General features: G+C 43.8%; 2 protein-coding genes across 2 annotated transcripts in view; one reads left to right on the top strand and one right to left on the bottom strand.

Annotated features, from left to right (window-relative positions):
* The window catches only part of LOC130922681 (uncharacterized), a 78490-nt gene extending 75774 nt beyond the window's left edge, over positions 1-2716 (bottom strand). Inside the window, exon 1 of the mRNA XM_057847593.1 lies at positions 2111-2716. The gene's annotated coding sequence lies outside the window, so the exon portion shown is untranslated. The remainder of the gene's footprint in view (positions 1-2110) is intronic.
* On the top strand, positions 1934-18568 carry LOC130922602 (glutamate dehydrogenase, mitochondrial-like). Its single transcript, XM_057847453.1, has 13 exons — positions 1934-2675; positions 4694-4774; positions 4845-4900; positions 7860-7923; positions 7994-8088; positions 8157-8336; positions 11469-11606; positions 11675-11812; positions 11869-11949; positions 12005-12128; positions 14926-15017; positions 18044-18106; positions 18164-18568. The coding sequence occupies exons 1-13, from the start codon at positions 2312-2314 to the stop codon at positions 18281-18283; spliced, it is 1596 nt and encodes a 531-aa protein (XP_057703436.1). The 5' UTR covers positions 1934-2311; the 3' UTR covers positions 18284-18568.
* Positions 18569-19674: the final 1106 nt, after the last annotated feature.

The following is a 19674-nucleotide window of genomic DNA, read 5'->3' on the forward strand; positions in this document are numbered from 1 at the left end:
ACAGGAAAGATTAAAATAACTAAGTTGAGCCTAAAACGGGATTTAAAAAAAAATAAAAAATGAGGATCTATGTACAACAAAAGAACAATTGGCTAACTTACATAGAAAAAGTCCGCTAGCTTAAATGCTATAAAATGCTTAAGTTTTTTTTACAATGCTTTTAACAAAAGGTTCCCACAAAAATGGCTCAATATACCTATAAACTAAATTATGAATGCATTAAAACACATTAGCTCAAACAAAAACGTAGCTTACGTTGGTCTTAACAGGGTGCAGTTGGATTCAGCCATATGAACTAACTGAGAGGGGCCAGTGAGTTTTTAGCAGTTGAGCTAATTTTTCAGCAATATATTTGTTCCTGGTTTTTTTTGCACTTTCTATGAATTTTCCAGTTTATTTAATGGTTGGCTATCATCTCATTTATATTTAGGTACCTATGTATATAAATTAGGGCTGCAGCTATCGAATATTTTAGTTGTCGATTAATCGATGGACTAGTTAGTTCGAGTAATCGGATAAGGAAGATGAAAAATTAAAATACCTGAGCTGAGCCTCAAACGGTATATATGTACACGTTTTAAATGAGGATCTATATAAAACAAAACAATTGGCTAACTTAAATTTAAAAAGTCCGCTAGCTTAAATGCTATAAAATGCTAAAGTTTTTTTTGCTATTGCTCTTAACAAATGGTTCAGACACATATTCCCACAAAAAATGGCTAAATATATGTATAAACTAAATTATGAATGCATTAAAAAACATTAGCTCAAACAAAAACTTAGCTTACGTTGGTCTTAACAGGGAGCAGTTGGATTCAGCCATATGAAAAGAGGCAGACCAGAGGCCAGTGTATCCACCCTAATCAATAAAACTAAACAATTTCAATGCCACTTTAATTAAACGAATATTCGAAGCAACATAATTTAATTCGAATATTTTTTTTCTGTTCGATTACCCGAGTTAATCGATTAATCGTTGCAGCACTACATAGAAGTTACCCAGAATGGCCCCAAAACCAACAGGAAACGACCAATGAACAGGACTACCCCTGCAAGTACCCTAAAATCAACAGGAAGTGATCCTTGACATACAATAAGTGCCCTAAATAGACAGGAAATTAAACCAGAATCCCCCTAATTTCCAGGAAGTGACCCAAAATCAAAACAATTATATTTGTATTAGTGCTGCAACGATTAATTGATGAACTCAAGTATTCGATTAGAAAAAAGATATTCGGATTAAATTTTGTAGCTTTGAGTATTCGTTTAATTAAAGTGGCTTTGTAATGGTTTATTTTGAAAATGTTTGCATTTAGTTTTATTGATTAGGGTGGATACACTGCCCTCTGGTCTGCCTCTTTTTACATGGCTGAATCCAACTGCTCCCTGTTAAGACTAGCATAAGCATAAGTTTTTGTTTGAGCTAATGTTTTTTAATGCATTCATAATTTATACATATATTTAGCCATCTTTTGTGGGAATATGTGTCTGAACCATTTGTTAAGAGCAATGGAAAAAAAAAAAACTTTAGCATTTTATAGCATTTAAGCTAGCGGACTTTTTAAATTTAAGTTAGCCAATTGTTTTGTTTTATATAGATCCTCATTTAAAACGTGTACATATATACCGTTTGAGGCTCAGCTCAGGTATTTTAATTTTTCATCTTCCTTATCCGATTACTCGAACTAACTAGTCCATCGATTAATCGACAACTAAAATATTCGATAGCTGCAGCCCTAACTTATATACATAGGTACATAAATATAAATGAGATGATGGCCAACCATTAAATAAACTGGAAAATTCATGGAAAGTGCAAAAAAAAAAAAACAGGAACAAATATATTGCTGAAAAATTAGCTAAACTGCTAAAAACAAACTGGCCCCTCCCAGTTAAATTGGATTGGACGTCTATCGCAGTCAGTGGCAGTGAAACATGATCACTCAATGCCAACCTTCTCTTTAATGTCTATCAATAGGTGGCAGTGAATTAGTACAAATGATAAAAGTGAAGTTCAAAGCGTTTGTGTACTTATGGATGCTAATGCTAGGCTAGCGCAAGTAGTTGTAGGACGCTCATGCTAAGCTAGCAACGGGCGCTTACTACCTACCTGCCAGATGTCGTTAGTTTCTACGGGATGCTAAGCTAGGCTAGCGACTAGCGCCAGATGTTGTCATCCAGGTGAAGTTGTCGAACAGGAAAAGCGAGTCGAGGAAGAGGAGGAGTTGCGGCGGTTCCGCTCCCACTTCCTCCACTTTTTTTCAACTTTGTTGCCTTCGTCGACTTTTCAACATCTCGCTCCCAACTCAACATGTACCGGCGAAACTTAGCAGGTCTGCTGAGCCGGCGCGGGACGGGCTACGACCGGCTGACGAGGAGTAGTCGCGGCTACTCCTCGCAGGTCGCCTCCGACGACGACCCCAACTTCTTCTCCATGGTGGAGGGCTTCTTCGACCGCGGCGCCGCCATCGTGGAGAACAAGCTGGTGGACGAGCTGAAGACCCGAGACAGCGTCGAGAACAAGAGGAAGTTCGTCCGCGGGATACTCAGGATCATCAAGCCTTGCAATCACGTTCTCAGTCTCAACTTTCCCATCAAGAGGGACAACGGAGAGTGGGAGGTCATCGAGGGATACCGGGCTCAGCACAGCCAGCACAGGATGCCCTGCAAGGGAGGTAAGACCCGATGTGTTTTTGGCGAGGTTGAGAGCTAGGGGGCGCCAACGGAGCGTCAAAGCCACCCAAAACGGGGCGTGGCTAGAGCCGGGCTTTCAAGCTCCTCCCAACAGAGGTGGGAAGAGTAAACAAAAAACTCAGGAAAGAGTAGCGTTACTTCAAAATAATATTACGCGAGTTCAAATCAAAGTAGTCATACCCCCCAAACAAAAAATCAACACGAAGTGACATGTAAATGCCCCAAAATCAACAGGAAGTGACCCGTAAATACCTCGAAATCAACAGGAAGTGACCCAAACATCAACAGGGAGTGACCCAGAAATTCTCCTAAAATCAACAAGAAGTGACCCAAATATCAACAGGAAGTGACCTGTAAATTTCCCCCCAAATCAACAGGAAGTGACCAAAAATCAACAGTATGTGACCCGGAAATGCCTCAAAATCAATAGGAAGTGACCTGTAAATGCCAAAAAAATCAACAGGAAGTGACCCAGAAGTACTCCAATATCAACAAGAAGTGACCTGTAAATGCCCCCAAAATCAACAGGAAGTGACCAGTAAACACCCCGAAATCAACAGGAAGTGACCCAGAAATGCCCAGTCAAAATCAACAGGAAGTGACCTATAAATGCCAAAAATCAACAGGAAGTAACCTAGAAGTACTCCAACAGTATTTCCAGGTCACTTCATGTTGATATTTGGTCACTTCTTCTTCATTCTGGGGAATTTACAGGTCACTTCCCGTCGATATTAGAGTACTTCCGGGTCACTTCCTGTTGATTTTAAATGGGCATTTCTGGGTCACTTCCTGTTGATTTTGGGGAATTTCTGGGTCACTTTCTATTGATTTTTGAGGAAATTTACAGGTCACTTCCTGTTGATTTTGAGTGGGCATTTCTGGGTCACTTCCTGTAGATTTTGGGGTATTTATGGGTCACTTCCTGTTGATTTTGGGGCATTTCTGGGTCACTTCTTGTTGATTTTAGGAGAATTTCTGGGTCACTTCCTGTTGATGTTTGGGTCACTTCCTGTTGATTTCAGGGTATTTACGGGTCACTTCCTGATGATTTTGGGGCATTTTCGGGTCACATACTGTTGATTTTTGGTCACTTCCTGTTGATTTGGGGGGAAATTTACATGTCACTTCCTGTTGCTATTTGGGTCACTTTCTGTCAATTTTAAGAGAATTTCTGGGTCACTTCCTGTTGATGTTTGGGTAACTTCCTGTTGATTTTGGGGGAATTTACAGGTCACTTCCTGTTGATACTGGAGTATTTCCAGGTCACTTCATGTTGATATTTGGTCATTTCTTCTTCATTTTGGGGGAATTTACAGGTCACATCCGTGGATATTAGAGTACTTCCGGGTCACTTCCTGTTGCTTTTGAGTGGGCATTTCTGGGTCACTTCCTGTAGCTTTTGGGGTATTTACGGGTCACTTCCTGTTGATTTTGGGGCATTTCTGGGTCACATACTGTTGATTTTGGGGCATTTTCTGTCTCTCCCTGTTGGTTAGGGTTTTGATTTGGGTTTTGGTTAAATCAACAGGAAGTGACCCGGAAATGTCCACTCAAAATTAACAGGAAGTGACCAAAAATGCCCAAAAATAAACAGGAAGTGACCCATAAATGTCCCAAAATCAAAAGTAAGTGACCAAAAATCAACAGCAAATGACCTGGAGTGGCCAAAATTTGACTGGGGTTGAATGAACATGGGTGACTTCCTGTTGATTTTTGGTGGCCTTTACAGGTCACTTGTTGATTTTGGGTCATTCTTGGGTCTTTCCCCTAAATCAACAGGAAGTGACACAGACATGCTCATAAATCAATGCGAAGTGACCAAAAATCAACAGGAAATGCCCCAAAATTGTCTGAACATGGGTCACTTCCTGTTGATTTAGGGGGTGTTTGCAGGCCATTTCCCGTTGACTTTGGGTTACTGAACAGGAAGTGACCAGGGAATGTCCCAAAATCAACCGGAAATAACCTAGAAGACGACCAAATGTCGCTTGTGTTTCAGGGATCCGCTACAGTTTGGACGTGTCTTTGGACGAGGTCAAGGCGTTGGCGTCGCTGATGACCTACAAATGCGCCGTAGTCGGTCAGTACAGCGGCAAAGCCGTTCCGCTCCCCCGCCGTCACCCTACTCATTAGACCCGGACGTCTTTCAGACGTCCCATTTGGAGGCGCAAAAGCCGGCCTCAAGATCAACCCCAAGAAATATTCCGTAAGTTTCCGTCGTCCTTCTTCTTTTTCCCCCTCTTTTGTCATTCTCTGCGGGAGAGTGGCAATCAATTCGCTGCCAACCCTTCTGCTTCAAATAGATTGGACGTCTAGCGCTGGCCATGGCAGACAGTGAGTAAATAGTAGATAAATTAATCTTAGGTTGAGAAATAAGCTACTTCGTCTGACTTGGTTTTCATGCCAAAGCATTGACTTTGATGGCAATCTCGCCCCTACCAATATGGCTGCCCCGAGGACGTGATACGATTCAAACAAACTATGAATAAACATTTTAATCAAAGAAAAATAGTGTTCAAATGTATTTTTTTGGAGTCTCCACTATATCTGATGGAAGATTTATACTCATCAATAGGAAGTGATGCAATCTCAAGAGGAAGAGACCTTGAAATGCCCCCAAATTAACAGGAAGTCACATGATGTCTACACGAAGTGACCCTCAAGTGCTCCCGAATCCACAAGAGTGACCCTGAAGTGACATCAAATCATTAGGAAGTGACCCAATATAAACAGGAAGTGACACCAAAATGCCCTCAAATCAACAGGAAGTGACCCAATATAAAAAGGTGACCCCAAATGTCCCCAAACCAGCAGGAAGTGATGCAACGTCAACAGGAAGTGACCCCGAAATGCCCCCAAATTAACACGACGTGACATGATATCTACAGGAAGTGACCCTTAAATGCCCCTAAATCAACAGGGAGCGACCCTGAAGTGCCCTCAAATCATCAGGAAGTGACCCAATATAAACAGGAAGTGACCCCAAAATGCTCCCAAATCAACAGGGAGTGACCCCCAAATGCCTCTAAATCAACAGGAAGTTACCCAATATAAACAGGAAGCTATCCTGAAACGCTCCCGAATAAAGAGGAAGTGAACTAATATGTGACCTGTAAAAATAGGAAGTGACTCCAGATCAACAGGAAGTGAGCCCTGAGTAGCTATCAAATCAACATGAAGTGACCCAATATCAATTGGAAGTGACCCTCAAATGACCCCAAATCATTAGAAAGTGACCCAATATAAACTGGAAGTGACACCAAATGTCCCAAAACCAACAGGAAGTACTGCAATATCAACAGGAAGTGACCACGAAATGCCTCAAAATCAACACGAAGTGACCCGATAAGTGAAAGTGAACCAGAAATTCCCCCAAATCAAAAGGAAGTTACCTAATATAAACAGGGAGTGACCCTGAAATGCCTAAAAATCATCAGGAAGTGACCCCAAAATGCCCCCAAATCAATAGGAAGTTACCCAATATAACAGGAAGTTACCCATGAACACCCCCAAATGAAGAGGAAGTGAACCAATATGAACAGAAAGTGACATGTTTAAATAGGAAGTGACCCCAGATCAACTGGAAATGCTTCCAAATAGCTATCAAATTAACAGGAAGTGGCCTTATATCAACAGGAAGTGACCCTCAAATGCCCCCAAATCATTAGGAAGTGACCCAATATTAACAGGAAGTGACACCAAATGTCCCCAAACCAACAGGAAGTGATGAAATGTCAACAGGAAGTGACCCCAAAATGCCTCAAAATCAACAGGAAGTGACATGTCAAGGGGAAGTGACCCCAAATGTCTCCAAATTAACAGGAAGTCATCCCAAAATGCCTCAAAATCAACAGGAAGTGACCCAAAACGTCTCCAAAGTCAACAGGAAGTGCTTCCAAATAGCTATCAAATCAACAGGAAGTGACCTAATATCAACAGGATGTGACCCTCAAATGCCCCCGAATCATTAGGAAGTCATCCCAAAATACCTCAGAATCAACAGGAAGTGACCCAAAACGTCTCCAAAATCAACAAGAAGTGCTTCCAAATAGCTATCAACAGGAAATGACCTAATATAAACAGGTTGTGACCCTCAAATACCCACTAATCATTCGGAAGTGACCCAATATTAACATGAAGTGACACCAAATGTCCACAAACAAACAGGAAGTGATGTAATATCAACAGGAAGTGACCCCAAAAAGCCTCAAAATCAACGGGAAGTGACATGTCAATGGGAAGTGACCCCAAATGTCTCCAAATCAACAGGAAGTGATCCCGAAATGCCTCAAAATCAACAGGAAGTGACCTAAAACCTCTCCAAAATCAACAGGAAGTGCTCCCAAATAGCTATCAAATCAACAGGAAGTGACCTAATATCAACAAGAAGTGACCCACAAATGGCCCCAAATCATTAGGAAGTGACCCAATATTAACAGGAAGTGACACCAAATGTCCCCAAACCAACAGGAAGTGATGTAATATTAACAGGAAGTGACCCCGAAATGCCTCAAAATCAACAGGAAGTTACATGTCAATGGGAAGTGACCCCAAATGTCTCCAAATTAACAGGAAGTCATCCCAAAATGCCTCAAAATCAATAGGAAAGGACCCAAAACGTCTCCAAAATCAACAGGTACTGCTTCCAAATAGCTACCAAATCAACAGGAAGTGACCTAATATCAACAGGATGTGACCCTCAAATGCCCCCAAATCATTAGGAAGTCATCCCAAAATGCCTCAAAATCAACAGGAAGTAACCCAAAATGGCTCCAAAGCAACAGGAAGTGCTCCCAAATAGCTATCAAATCAACAGGAAGTGACCCAATATTAACAGGAAGTGACACCAAATGTCCCCAAACCAACAGGAAGTGATGTAATATCAACAGGAAATGACCCCGAAATGCCTCAAAATCAACAGGAATGACATGTCAGAGGGAAGTGACCCCAAATGTCTCCAACTCAACAGGAAGTGATGTAATATCAACAGGAAGTGACCTGATGACCAACCATCACAGCAAAGCTACCATTGGAATTCTTCTGTAAATTAAAGCTATTTTATGTAAAACCATATTTTGATTAAACAATAAAAGAAATTGCCTCCATATTTCTTCTGCCAGCCACCAAATCATGGCGAGCGAACGCAATGAGTTGTATCTTTCCAGGACAACGAGTTGGAGAAGATCACCAGGCGGTTCACCGTGGAGCTCGCTAAGAAAGGTTTCATCGGTGAGAAGCCAAACCTCTCATCGCCGTGTGGTATTTGACGCAAAAAGCAATAACCAGACCACTCCGGCAGGACCCGGCATCGACGTTCCCGCTCCCGACATGAGCACGGGTGAACGCGAGATGTCGTGGATCGCCGACACCTTCGCCACCACCATGGGCTACAACGTGAGTTTGGATCGGCGAATCTGCACTGGGCAGCACGGTCCTTAGCTCTGCCCATTCGTCCGACCCAGGACATCAACGCTCACGCCTGCGTGACGGGCAAGCCCATCAGCCAGGGGGGCATCCACGGACGCATCTCGGCCACCGGGAGAGGTGTCTTCCACGGCGTGGAGAACTTTGTCAACGAGGCCGCCTACATGGGCAAACTGGGAATGTGTCCCGGATTCCACGACAAGACTTTTGTCATTCAGGTAAGGTCAAAAAAGCCAATGGGCTCATGTTCAAATTCTTACTCAGAGCCCGGTACACAACTTGCTACCCTAGGTGTCATTTTCAAAAAAATCTTTACGTAAAAAATGGTGTATCTTATCACCACCGCGTGCTTGCAACGGGACCTCTGAGGGACCCTCTCCAAGCAGTTTACATACCCTCAAAGCACCCTAACCCCCGAAACACGGGTAAATTTTGACATGAAAATGGTGCACCCAAACCCTGCTATGCTTGGGCACCCTTACAGGGTACCTTCAAGGTCCCTCTCCACAAGTTCTACCCACCCAGGGGGCACCTAAAGCCCGCTACACAAACAAAAACCTCTTGGGCCATTCTCAAAAAAAAAAAAGAACGAAAATTGTGCATCCTATGGCCACTACGGGCTCGCTACCTGCTCACTCTGCTTGCATGGCGACTTCCAAAGAACCTCGCAAACGATTACACCCATCCAAGCATCATCTAATGCCCGGTACACACCTCCAAAACCATTGGAGAAATGTCAAAATTTAACCGGAAAATAGTGCATCCAAACCTTGCTGCGCTCACGTGGGTACCTCCTCCAGGGCACCACTCCACATGTTCTAGGAGCACCCAAAGTCCGCTAGATACCTCCACAACCTTTGGTGTCATTTAGATTTTGAAAATAATGCACTCAAACCCTGCTGTACTCGCGGTGGTATCTCCTCCAGGGGCCCACTCCACAAATCCTAGAAGCACCCAAAGTCCGCTAGAGTCCTCCACAACCTTTGGGGTCATTGTGACCTGAAAATGGTGCACCCAAACCCCGCTGCGCTTGTCGAGTACCACCACGGGACCTCTCCACAGATTCTACCCGGCTAAGGAGCACTCAAAAGTCTGCTAGATACCTGTACAACCTCTGTGGTCATTTTCGAAAAATATTTGCCTGAAAATGGTGTATCGTATGGCTGCTACGCACTCGTTACGCTTGCGGGGTGACCTCTAAGGACCCTCACAAACGATTACACCTGCCCAAGCAGAATCTAAGACCCACACACCTCAAAAACCACTGAGGAATGTCCAAATTTGACCCAAAAATAGTACACCCAAACCCTGCTGTGCTCGCGGGGGTACCTCCTCCAGGGCCCCACTCCACAAGTTGTAGGAGCACCCAAAGTTCGCTAGATATCTCCACAACCTTTGGGGTCATTTTGATCTAAAAATGGTGCACCCGAACACTGCTGTGCTTGCAGGCATACCTCCTCCTGTTCCCCATACCACAAGTTCTAAGAGCACCCAAAGTCTGCTGGATACCTCCACAACCTCTGGGGTAATTTTGACCTGAAAATGGTGCATTGAAACGCCGCTCCCCACTTGTTGCGCTGGCGGGGTACCACCACGGGCCCTCTCCACAAATTCTACCCGCATAAGGAGCACTCAAAGTCTGCTAGATACCTGCACAACTTCTGTGGTCATTTAAAAAAAATGTTTACCCGAAAATGGCGTATTGTATGGCCACTACGCACTCGCTGCTGGGCAACCTCTAAGGACCCTCACAAATGATCAGCATCTAAGACCTGCTACACACCTAAAAAACCTATGGGAGAATGTCCATAGTTGAACAGAAAATTGTGCACCTGAACCCTGCTGTGCTTGCGGGGGTACCTTCTCCAGGGCCCCACTCCACAAGTTCTAGGAGCACCCAAAGTCCGCTAGATACCTCCCCAACCTACAGGGTCATTGTGACTTGAAAATGGTGCACTGTTTTCCGAAATTTCAGGTTCGCGGTGAATAGGTAACAGGCACACTTTTGCCCAATAGACAATGTTTATTGATTAGAAAATGCAGAATAAATGAGATTTATTGATTACAATCCCACAAGAGCAAGCAAACAAGTATCAACAAATGTCAACGATGACGCTAGATTTGAGTTTGTCAACCCCAGAATCCCCGCGTTCCTGTTATAGCAAAACAAAATGTCCCTTTAGCAATGAAAATCTCTTACTGTGACAAGTGAGTGGGAAGCCAGGAACACTCCAGTAAAGCGGCCAAGGAACAAAGCCAGGCGATCCGTACGTGACCCGCTGGCGGACTTCACGGGTCGCCCAGAAATGTCCTGTTTTTGTAGGGACGCGCCACACTGGGGCGGAGACGGCCAACCTCCGCTCCCAGGCGGTGCGGCTCCGTTCAATGACAAAGTTACTTTTGGTTCAGCCCCTCGAAAAAGGGGCTTTTCCTTGCGTGGTTCCCAGGTTGTGCTGTCCGGTAGCAGATGTTGTGTTCCCACGGTAAATATTATGAGTGCAAAACAAGTTATCTTGTGAGATTCCCTCCTAACTTATCGGACTCAAGCGCGTACTATGGTGCAAAACAAGTTATCTCGTGAGATTCCCTACTCAGGCGTGTCTCCTAACTATGGGAACAAGGTGAAAAACAATAGAAGTTGTTACAAACTATTTCACAGAAGCAATCATACATCACAAAGGCATAATGTAATATTTCCCCCCCTCATTCCGCCCTTTGACCCGGATTGAATTTATCATAAGGCATAATGTGCTAATTCACTTCGGGTCACATAATATTTTCTCCATCATGCACCCAAACACCACTACACATTCGATGCGCTTGCAGGGTACTACCAAGGGCCCACTCCACAAATTCTAGAAGCACCCAAAGTCCGCTAGATACCTGCACAACCTCTGGGGTAATTTTCAAGAAATGTTTACCCGCAAATGTTGTATACTCTCTTTTCATGCATTTTACCGGCCCAGAAAGCACCCTAGCCCCCTTAAACAACTCCACCACCTCAAGGTAAATGTTAAATTTTGACTCGAAAATGATGCACCAAAACCTCGATACATGCCCTTCAGGGGCCCTATCCACAAATTACCACTAAATTACAGACCTCCAGAACCTCCGGGGTCATTTGAACCTTTTTTTTTTTTTTTTTACCCGCAAATGTTGCACTCTAAGCTCACCAAACACCTTTGGCTTCATTTTCAGAAGCTATGTTTGCGTGCCCTGAGAGCACCCAAGCGAAGCGACCTTTTTTGAAACGTCTTTTACTCACAAATTTGGCCATATACGTATGCCCGCTACACACTAGTGAGTGGATCTCCGTGACATCAGGAAATTTCCTCCGTTCTGGCTTTTAGGGTTTCGGCAACGTGGGTCTTCACTCCATGAGGTACCTTCACCGCTTTGGAGCCAAATGCGTAGGAGTGGGCGAGCTTGACGGAAGCATTTGGAACCCACAGGGCATTGACCCCAAAGAACTGGAGGACTACAAACTGGTGCGAAGCCCTTTCCACCTGAAAAGGTCGAGTGTGAACCATTAAAAAAAGAGCTTTGGTATCTCCAGGCCAACGGGACCATCGTGGGCTTCCCCAATTCTTCGCCGTACGAGGGGAGCATCCTGGAGGCCGACTGTGACATCCTTATCCCCGCCGCCGGCGAAAAGCAACTCACCCAAAAAAATGCGCACAACGTCAAGGCCAAGGTCAGTGTTTTTCCATCACTGTTCGACTTTCTCCAACTTTCAGAATTGGTCTGCAGATCATTGCTGAGGGCGCCAATGGTCCCACCACGCCCGAGGCCGACCGCATCTTCCTTGAGAGGAACATCTTGGTCATCCCGGTGAGGTTCCGACCGGTTGCCGACGGCTGCGCTGAGCTAACCACCACCTGTGCAGGACATGTACCTGAATGCTGGCGGTGTGACCGTGTCCTACTTCGAGTGGCTTAAGAACCTCAATCACGTCAGTTACGGCCGCCTGACCTTCAAGTATGAGCGTGACTCTAACTACCACCTGCTGAGTGAGTCAACCTGCCGCTTAAAGCGGACTATTGCACATTTTCAGGCATGTTGTATCACTCCAAAGCTCATTTATGCTAACTTTCCACGTAATGCAAAAGTGACCAACAGGAAGTGACCAAGAAATGTCTCCAAATTAACAGTAAGTGAACCGATATAAATACGAAGTGATCCAAAATGAACAGGAAGTAACCTGATATCAACAGGAAGTGACCCCAAAATGTCCCCAAATCAAAAGCAAGTGACCTAATAATAATAGGAAGTGACCTGAAATGTCCCATATCAACTGGAAGTGACCTGATTTATACAAGAAGTGACCCCAAATTGTCCCCGAATTAACAGGATGAGACCTGATATCAACAGGAAGTGATGCCAAAATGACCCCAAATCAACTGGAAGTGACCCCATCTGCCACCAAATCAACAGGAAGTGACCTATTTCAAAAGGAAGTGACCCTAAAATGTCCCCGATTCAACAGGAAGTGAGCTGATATCAACAGGAAATGACATATCAATAGTAAGTGAAGCCGAAATGACCCCGTGTCGACCAGAAGTGACCTGATGTCAACAGGAAGTGACCCTGAAATGCCCCAAAATCAACAGGAAGTGGATTCCTAGTGACCCCAAATCAACCGGCGGCCACCTAATATCAACAGGAAATTACCCTGAAATGCCAAAAATCAACAGGAAGTGACCCAATAACAACAGGAAGTGACCCTGAAATGTCCCCGAATCAGCAGGAAGTGAGTTGATATAAACAGGAAATGACATATCAATAGTAAGTGAAGCCGAAATGACCCTGTGTCGTCCAGAAGTGATCCGATATCAGCAGGAAATGACCCTGAAATGCCCCCAAAATCAACAGGAAGTGGATTCGTAATGACCCCAAATCAACTGGCAATGACCCAATATCAACAGGAAGTGACCCTGAATTGCCCCCAAATCAACAGGATTTGACCTGATATCAACAGGAAATGATGCCAAAATGACCCCAAGTCAACTGGAAGTGACCCCATATGGCACCATATCAGCAGGAAGTGAACTGCATCAACAGGAAGTGAGTTGATATCAACAGGAAATGACATGATATCAATAGTAAGTGAAGCCGAAATGACCCCGTGTCGTCCAGAAGTGATCCGATATCAACAGGAAATGACCCTGAAATGCCACAAATCAACAGGAAGTGACCCAATAACAACAGGAAGTGACCCGGAAATGTCCCAAAATCAACAGGAAGTGAGCTGATATCAATAGTAAGTGAAACCGAAATGACCCCGTGTCGTCCAGAACTGACCCGATATCAACAGGAAATGACCCTGAAATGCCCCACAATCAACAGGAAGTGGATTCGTAATGACCAAAAATCAACTGGCAGTGACCCGATATCAACAGGAATTGACCCTGAAATGCCCCAAAATCAACAGGAAGTGACCCGATATCAACAATCAATAATACTAAAATTACCCCAAATGGCACCAAATCCACAGGAAGTGACCTGATATCAACAGTAAGCGACACTGAAATGCCACAAATCAACAGGAAGTGACCCAATAACAACAAGAAGTAACCCCGAAATGTCCCCGAATCAACAGGAAGTGAGCTGATATCAAATATATGAAATAAACAGCAAGTGATCCAAAATCAACAGGAAGCAACCTGATAATAACAGGAAGTGACCCTGAAATGCCACAAAGTCAACAGAAAGTGACCTGATTTATACAGGAAGTGACCTCAAAATGTCCCCAAATCAACAGGAAGTGACCTGTTATCAAAAGAAAATGCCCTGATATCAACAGGAAGTGACCCAGGAATACCTAAATAATAACAAGTGACCCGATAAACAGCAAGTGACGCTGAAATGACCCCAAATCAACAGGAAGTGTCCCAATATCAACAGGAAGTGTCTCTGAAATACCCAAAAAATAAGAGGAAGTGACCTGATATCAACAGGAAGTGATCCCGAAATACAAAAAAAAAAAAGCCACAACAGGAAGTGACCCGATATCAACCGGAAGTGATGCTGAAATGCCCCCAAATCAACAGGAAGTGTCCCAATATCAACAGGCAGTGGCCACAAAATGCCACAAAATCAACAGGAAGTGACCCGAAATAAACAGCAAGTGATCCAAAATCAACAGAAAGTAACCTGATATCAATAGGAAGTGACTCCAAAATGTCCCCAAATCAGTAGGAAGTGACCTGATAACAATAGGAAGTGAAGCTGAAATGCCCCAAATCAACAAGAAGTGACCTGATAACAACATGAAGTGACCCTGAAATGCCACAAAGTCAACAGAAAGTGACATGATATATTAAGGAAGCGCCCCAATACCAACAGGAAACGACCCCGAAATGCCAAAAAACAACAGCAAGTGACCTGATATCAACAGGAAGTAATGCTGAAATGCCCCAAATCAACAGGAAGTCACCTGATGATAATAGGAAGTGATGTTGAAATGCCCCCAAATCAACAGGAAGTGACCCCAAAATGCTACAAAATCAAGAGAAAGTGACCAGATATCAACAGAAAGTGACCCTGAAATGCCCAAAAATCAATAGGAAGTGACCCTGAAATGTCCGCAAATCAACAGGAAGTGACATATTAACAGGAAGTGACCCGATATCAACAGGACGTGACCTCAAACTGCCACCAAATCAACAGAAAGTGACTCGATAGCAACCGGTGGTTTGTAAATGGTTAAGATAAGCACGCCGAATGTGTTTTTAACTGGGGAATGACAACAAAACATGATGAAAAGCTCAAAAATCATATACGTTTTTTTTTTTTTTACCTGCGCAGTGTCGGTTCAGGAGAGTCTGGAGAGGAAGTTTGGCAAACACGGCGGCGCCATTCCCATTGTGCCCACCTCCGAGTTCCAGGCCCGCATCGCCGTAAGTATTTATTTTGTGCAAAATAACAAGTGACCCTGTAATGCCCCAAACCAATCAGAAAGTCAAAGCCAAAATCAACAAAAGTGACCTGAAAAGGCAACAAAATGGAGAGGAAGTGACCTAAAATATACATGAATGAACCCAATAATGTCCCAAAACCATGAGAAAGTGACCCCAAATCAGCAAAAGTGACCTGAAAGTGCTCCAAAATCCCCAGGAACAGGAGGTCACTTGAAAATGCCTCACAATAAACAGGAAGTGACCCAAAATATCCATTACCCAAAATATACAGGAAGTGACCCAGTAATGCCCCAAAACCATCAGAAAGTGACCCAAAAACATTGGCAAGTATCCTCAAATGCCCCCAAATCACCAGGAAGTGAGCCGATATTAACAGGAAGTGACCCTGAAATGCCCCCAAAAAATCAGAAAGTCACTCAAAATCAACAAAAGTGACCTGAAAATGCCCCAAAAATGAACAGGAAGTGACCCAATAAAGCCACAAAACCATCAGAAAGTGACCCAAAATCGGAAAAAGTGACCTGTAAATGCCCCCAAAATCATCGACAAGTGACCTCAAATGCCCCAAATCAACAGGAAGTGACCTACTATCAACAGTGACCCAGTATTGCCCTAAAACCATTAGAAAGTGACCCAAAATCCCCCCAAAATGACCCATAAGAGCCCCAAAATCACCAGGAAGTGACCAGTGAACAGGAAGTCACCTGACAATTCTCCAAATTAAAAACAAGTGGCCCTATAATACCCCAAAACCATCACAGAGTCACCCAAAATCAACAAAAGTGACCTGAAAATGCCCCCCAAATAAACAGGAAGTGACCCAATAAAGCCCCGAAAGTATCAGATGGTAACCCAAAAACAGAAAAAGTGGCCCGTAAGTGACCTAAATTCACCAGGAAGTGACCAGTGAAGAGGAAGTCACCTGAAAATGCCCCCAAATCAACAGGAAGTGACCCAGTATTGCCCCAAAACCATCAGAAAGTGACCCAAGATCCAAAGAAGTGACCCGAAAGTGCCCCGAAATCAATAGGAGGTGAACAGTGAACAGGACATCACCTGACAACTCCCCAACTTAAACGGACGTGACCCTGTAATACCCCAAAACCATCACAAAGTCACCCAAAATCAACAAAAAGTCCTGGAAATGGCCCAAATTGAACAGGAAGTGACCTAAAATATGCAGTAAATGACCCAGTAATGCCCTTAAAACATCAGTGAGTGAACCAAAATCCCAAAAAAAACTGACATAAAATGCACCAAAATGAACAGAAAGTGACCCAAAATTTCCAGGACATGACCCTGTAATACCCCAAAACCATCACAGTCACACAAAATCAATGGATTAGAAAGTGACCCAAAATTACCAGAAAGTCACCAGTGAACAGGAAGTTACCTGAAAGTGCCCCAAAATAAACAGGAAGTGACCTAAACTATGCAGGAAGTGACCCAGTAATGCCCCCAAAAACATCAGTAAGTGACCCAGAATCCCAAAAAACTGACATCAAATGCCCCCAAATCAACAGGAGGTGACCCAACATTAATAGGAAGTGACCTAGTATTAGCCCAATACCATCAGAAAGTGACCTGTGAACAGGAAGTGACCTGATATTGCACCAAAAAGAACAGGAAGTGACCCAAAATAAACATAAGTGACCCAGTAATGCCTCAAACCATCAGAAAGTTACCCAAAATCCAAAAAAGTGACCTCAAATGCCCCCAAATCAACAGGAAGTGACCCAATATTGCCCCAAAACCACCAGAAAATGACCCTCAATCCAAAAAAGTGACCTGTGAGTGCCCCAAAATCAACAGGACGTGACCCAGTATAAACACGAAGTGACCAGTGAACAGGAAGTGACCTGAAAATGCACTAAAATGAACAGGAAGTGATCCAGTAATGCCCCAAAGCTGTCAGAAAGTCACCCAAAACCCAAAAAAGTGACCTCAAATGCCCCCAAATCATGAGGAAGTGACCCAGAATTGCCCCAAAACCATCAGAAAGTCACCCAAAATAAAAAAAAAATAAAAAAAGACCTGTAAGTGCCCCAGAATCAACTGGAAGGGACCAGTGAACAGGAAGTGACCTGAAAATGCACCAAAATTTCCAGGAAGTGACCTAGTAATGTCCCAAAACCTGCAGACAGTGACCCAAAATCCAAAAAAGTCAACTGAAATGGCCCCAAATCAACAGTAAGTGACCCCATTATCAATAGGAAGTGACCCAGTATTGCCCCAAAACCATCAGAAAGTCACCCAAAATCCATAAAAATGACCTGTAAGTGCCCCAAAATCAACAGGAAGTGACCCAGTATGAACAGGAAGTGACCTGAAAATGCACCAAAATGAACTGAAAGTGACCCAAATTTGGAAGACGTGACCCAGTATAGCTCCAAAACCATCAGAAAGTGACCCAAAAAAGTGACCTCAAATACCCCCAAATGAACAGAAAGTGACCCAATATCAACAGGAAGTGACCCAGTATTGCCCCAAGACCATCAAAACTTCACCCAAAATCCATAAAAATGACCTGTAAGTGCCCCAAAATCAACAGGAAGTGACCCATTATCAACAGGAAGCCACCTGAAAATGTCCCAAATGAACAGGAAGTGACATAATATTATCAGGAAGTGACCCAGTATTGCCCCAAAACCATCAGAAAGTTACCCAAAATCCATAAAAATGACCTGTAAGTACCCCAAAATCAACAGGAAGTGACCCATTATCAACAGGAAGCCACCTGAAAATGCCCCAAATGAACAGGAAGTGACCCAAAATAGACAACAAGTGACCCAAGTTATGCCACAAGACCATCAAAAAGTGATCGAAAATTAAAAACAAAAAAAACAAAAAAGAAAAGAAAAGAGATCACTTCCTGTCTATTTTGGGTCACTTCCTGTTGACTGGTCACTTCCCGGTGATTTTTGGTGCAAATATAGTATCTGGATACATTTCAGCAAGGATACTTTTCACAACCTTAACACGTACGTACGCCCGCTCGTCCGCAGGGGGCGTCGGAAAAGGACATCGTCCACTCGGGCTTGGCCTTCACCATGGAGCGCTCGGCCAGGGTGAGTCTGTCCGACCTTTGACCTTTGAGCTTTTCTGACTTTGCCGCTCTCCGCTAGCAAATCATGCGCACGGCGAGCAAGTTCCAGCTGGGATTAGACCTGCGCACCGCCGCCTACGTCAACGCCATCGAGAAAGTTTTCCAAGTGTACGCCGAGGCCGGACTCATCTTCAAGTAGCCGTCCCGCGTCGGACCTGGAAACGTATCCTCAAAGCGGGGGGAAAAAAAGCCAAATTCTTGACCTATTACTGTTACGTCGATGGGGCTCGTCTCACGCCTTTGATGACTTCCATGTAAATACTGTTTTTTTTCTATTCTACCTCTTTAAAAGAACATTAAATGCCTATTTTCAACTTAAAATGTCTTTTATTTGTCAAGACATATCTTTGATCCTATTGACAAAATGAAAGATTTACTTACACGTGTTGTAAATGACAGCGGCGACGGACGTCTAATCCCATTGACGGCCATGGACGTCGAAATTTCCCATTTCCAATGGCATTTAATTTGCTTAATGCCATTGACTGCCATGTATGTCGATTCTATTGATGCCAATGTACTTGGATTCCATTGACGGCCATGGATGTCCAAATTTCCCATTCATTTTCAATGGCATAAAAAAAAAAAAAATGTCCCCAAATCAACAGGAAATGACCAGATATCAGTAGGAGGTGTCCCCCAAATGTCCCATTGACGCGTATGGAAGTCGATGCCATTGACGGCCATGGACGTCCAAATTTCCCATTCATTTCCAAAAGCAAAAAAACAATGTCACAAAATCAACAGGAAATGACCAGATATCAGCAGGAGGTGTCCCCCAAATGTCCCATTGACACGTATGGAAGTCGATGCCATTGATGGCCATGGACGTCCAAATTTCCCATTCATTTTCAATGGCAAAAAAAAAAAAAAAAATGTCCCCAAATCAACAGGAAAGCCCAGATATCAATAGGACATGTCTCCCAAATGTCCCCGATTCCATTGACGCATATGCAAGTCAATGCCATTGACGGCCATGGACGTCCAAATTTCCCATTCATTTTCAATGGCAAAAAAACAATGTCCCAAAATCAACAGGAAATGACCAGATATCAGCAGGAGGTGTCCCCCAAATGTCCCATTGACACGTATGGAAATCGATGCCATTGACGGCCATGGACGTCCAAATTTCCCATTCATTTTCAATGGCAAAAAAACAATGTCCCAAAATCAACAGGAAATGACCAGATATCAGCAGGAGGTGTCCCCCAAATGTCCCATTGACACGTATGGAAATCGATGCCATTGACGGCCATGGACGTCCAAATTTCCCATTCATTTTCAATGGCAAAAAAACAATGTCCCAAAATCAACAGGAAATGACCAGATATCAGCAGGAGGTGTCCCCCAAATGTCCCATTGACACGGATGGAAATCGATGCCATTGACGGCCATGGACGTCCAAATTTCCCATTCATTTTCAATGGCAAAAAAACAATGTCCCAAAATCAACAGGAAATGACCAGATATCAGCAGGAGGTGTCCCCCAAACGTCCCATTGACACGTATGGAAATCGATGCCATTGACGG

This window comes from Corythoichthys intestinalis, chromosome 10 (genome assembly GCF_030265065.1).
Source record: "Corythoichthys intestinalis isolate RoL2023-P3 chromosome 10, ASM3026506v1, whole genome shotgun sequence".
Classification (NCBI taxonomy): domain Eukaryota; kingdom Metazoa; phylum Chordata; class Actinopteri; order Syngnathiformes; family Syngnathidae; genus Corythoichthys; species Corythoichthys intestinalis.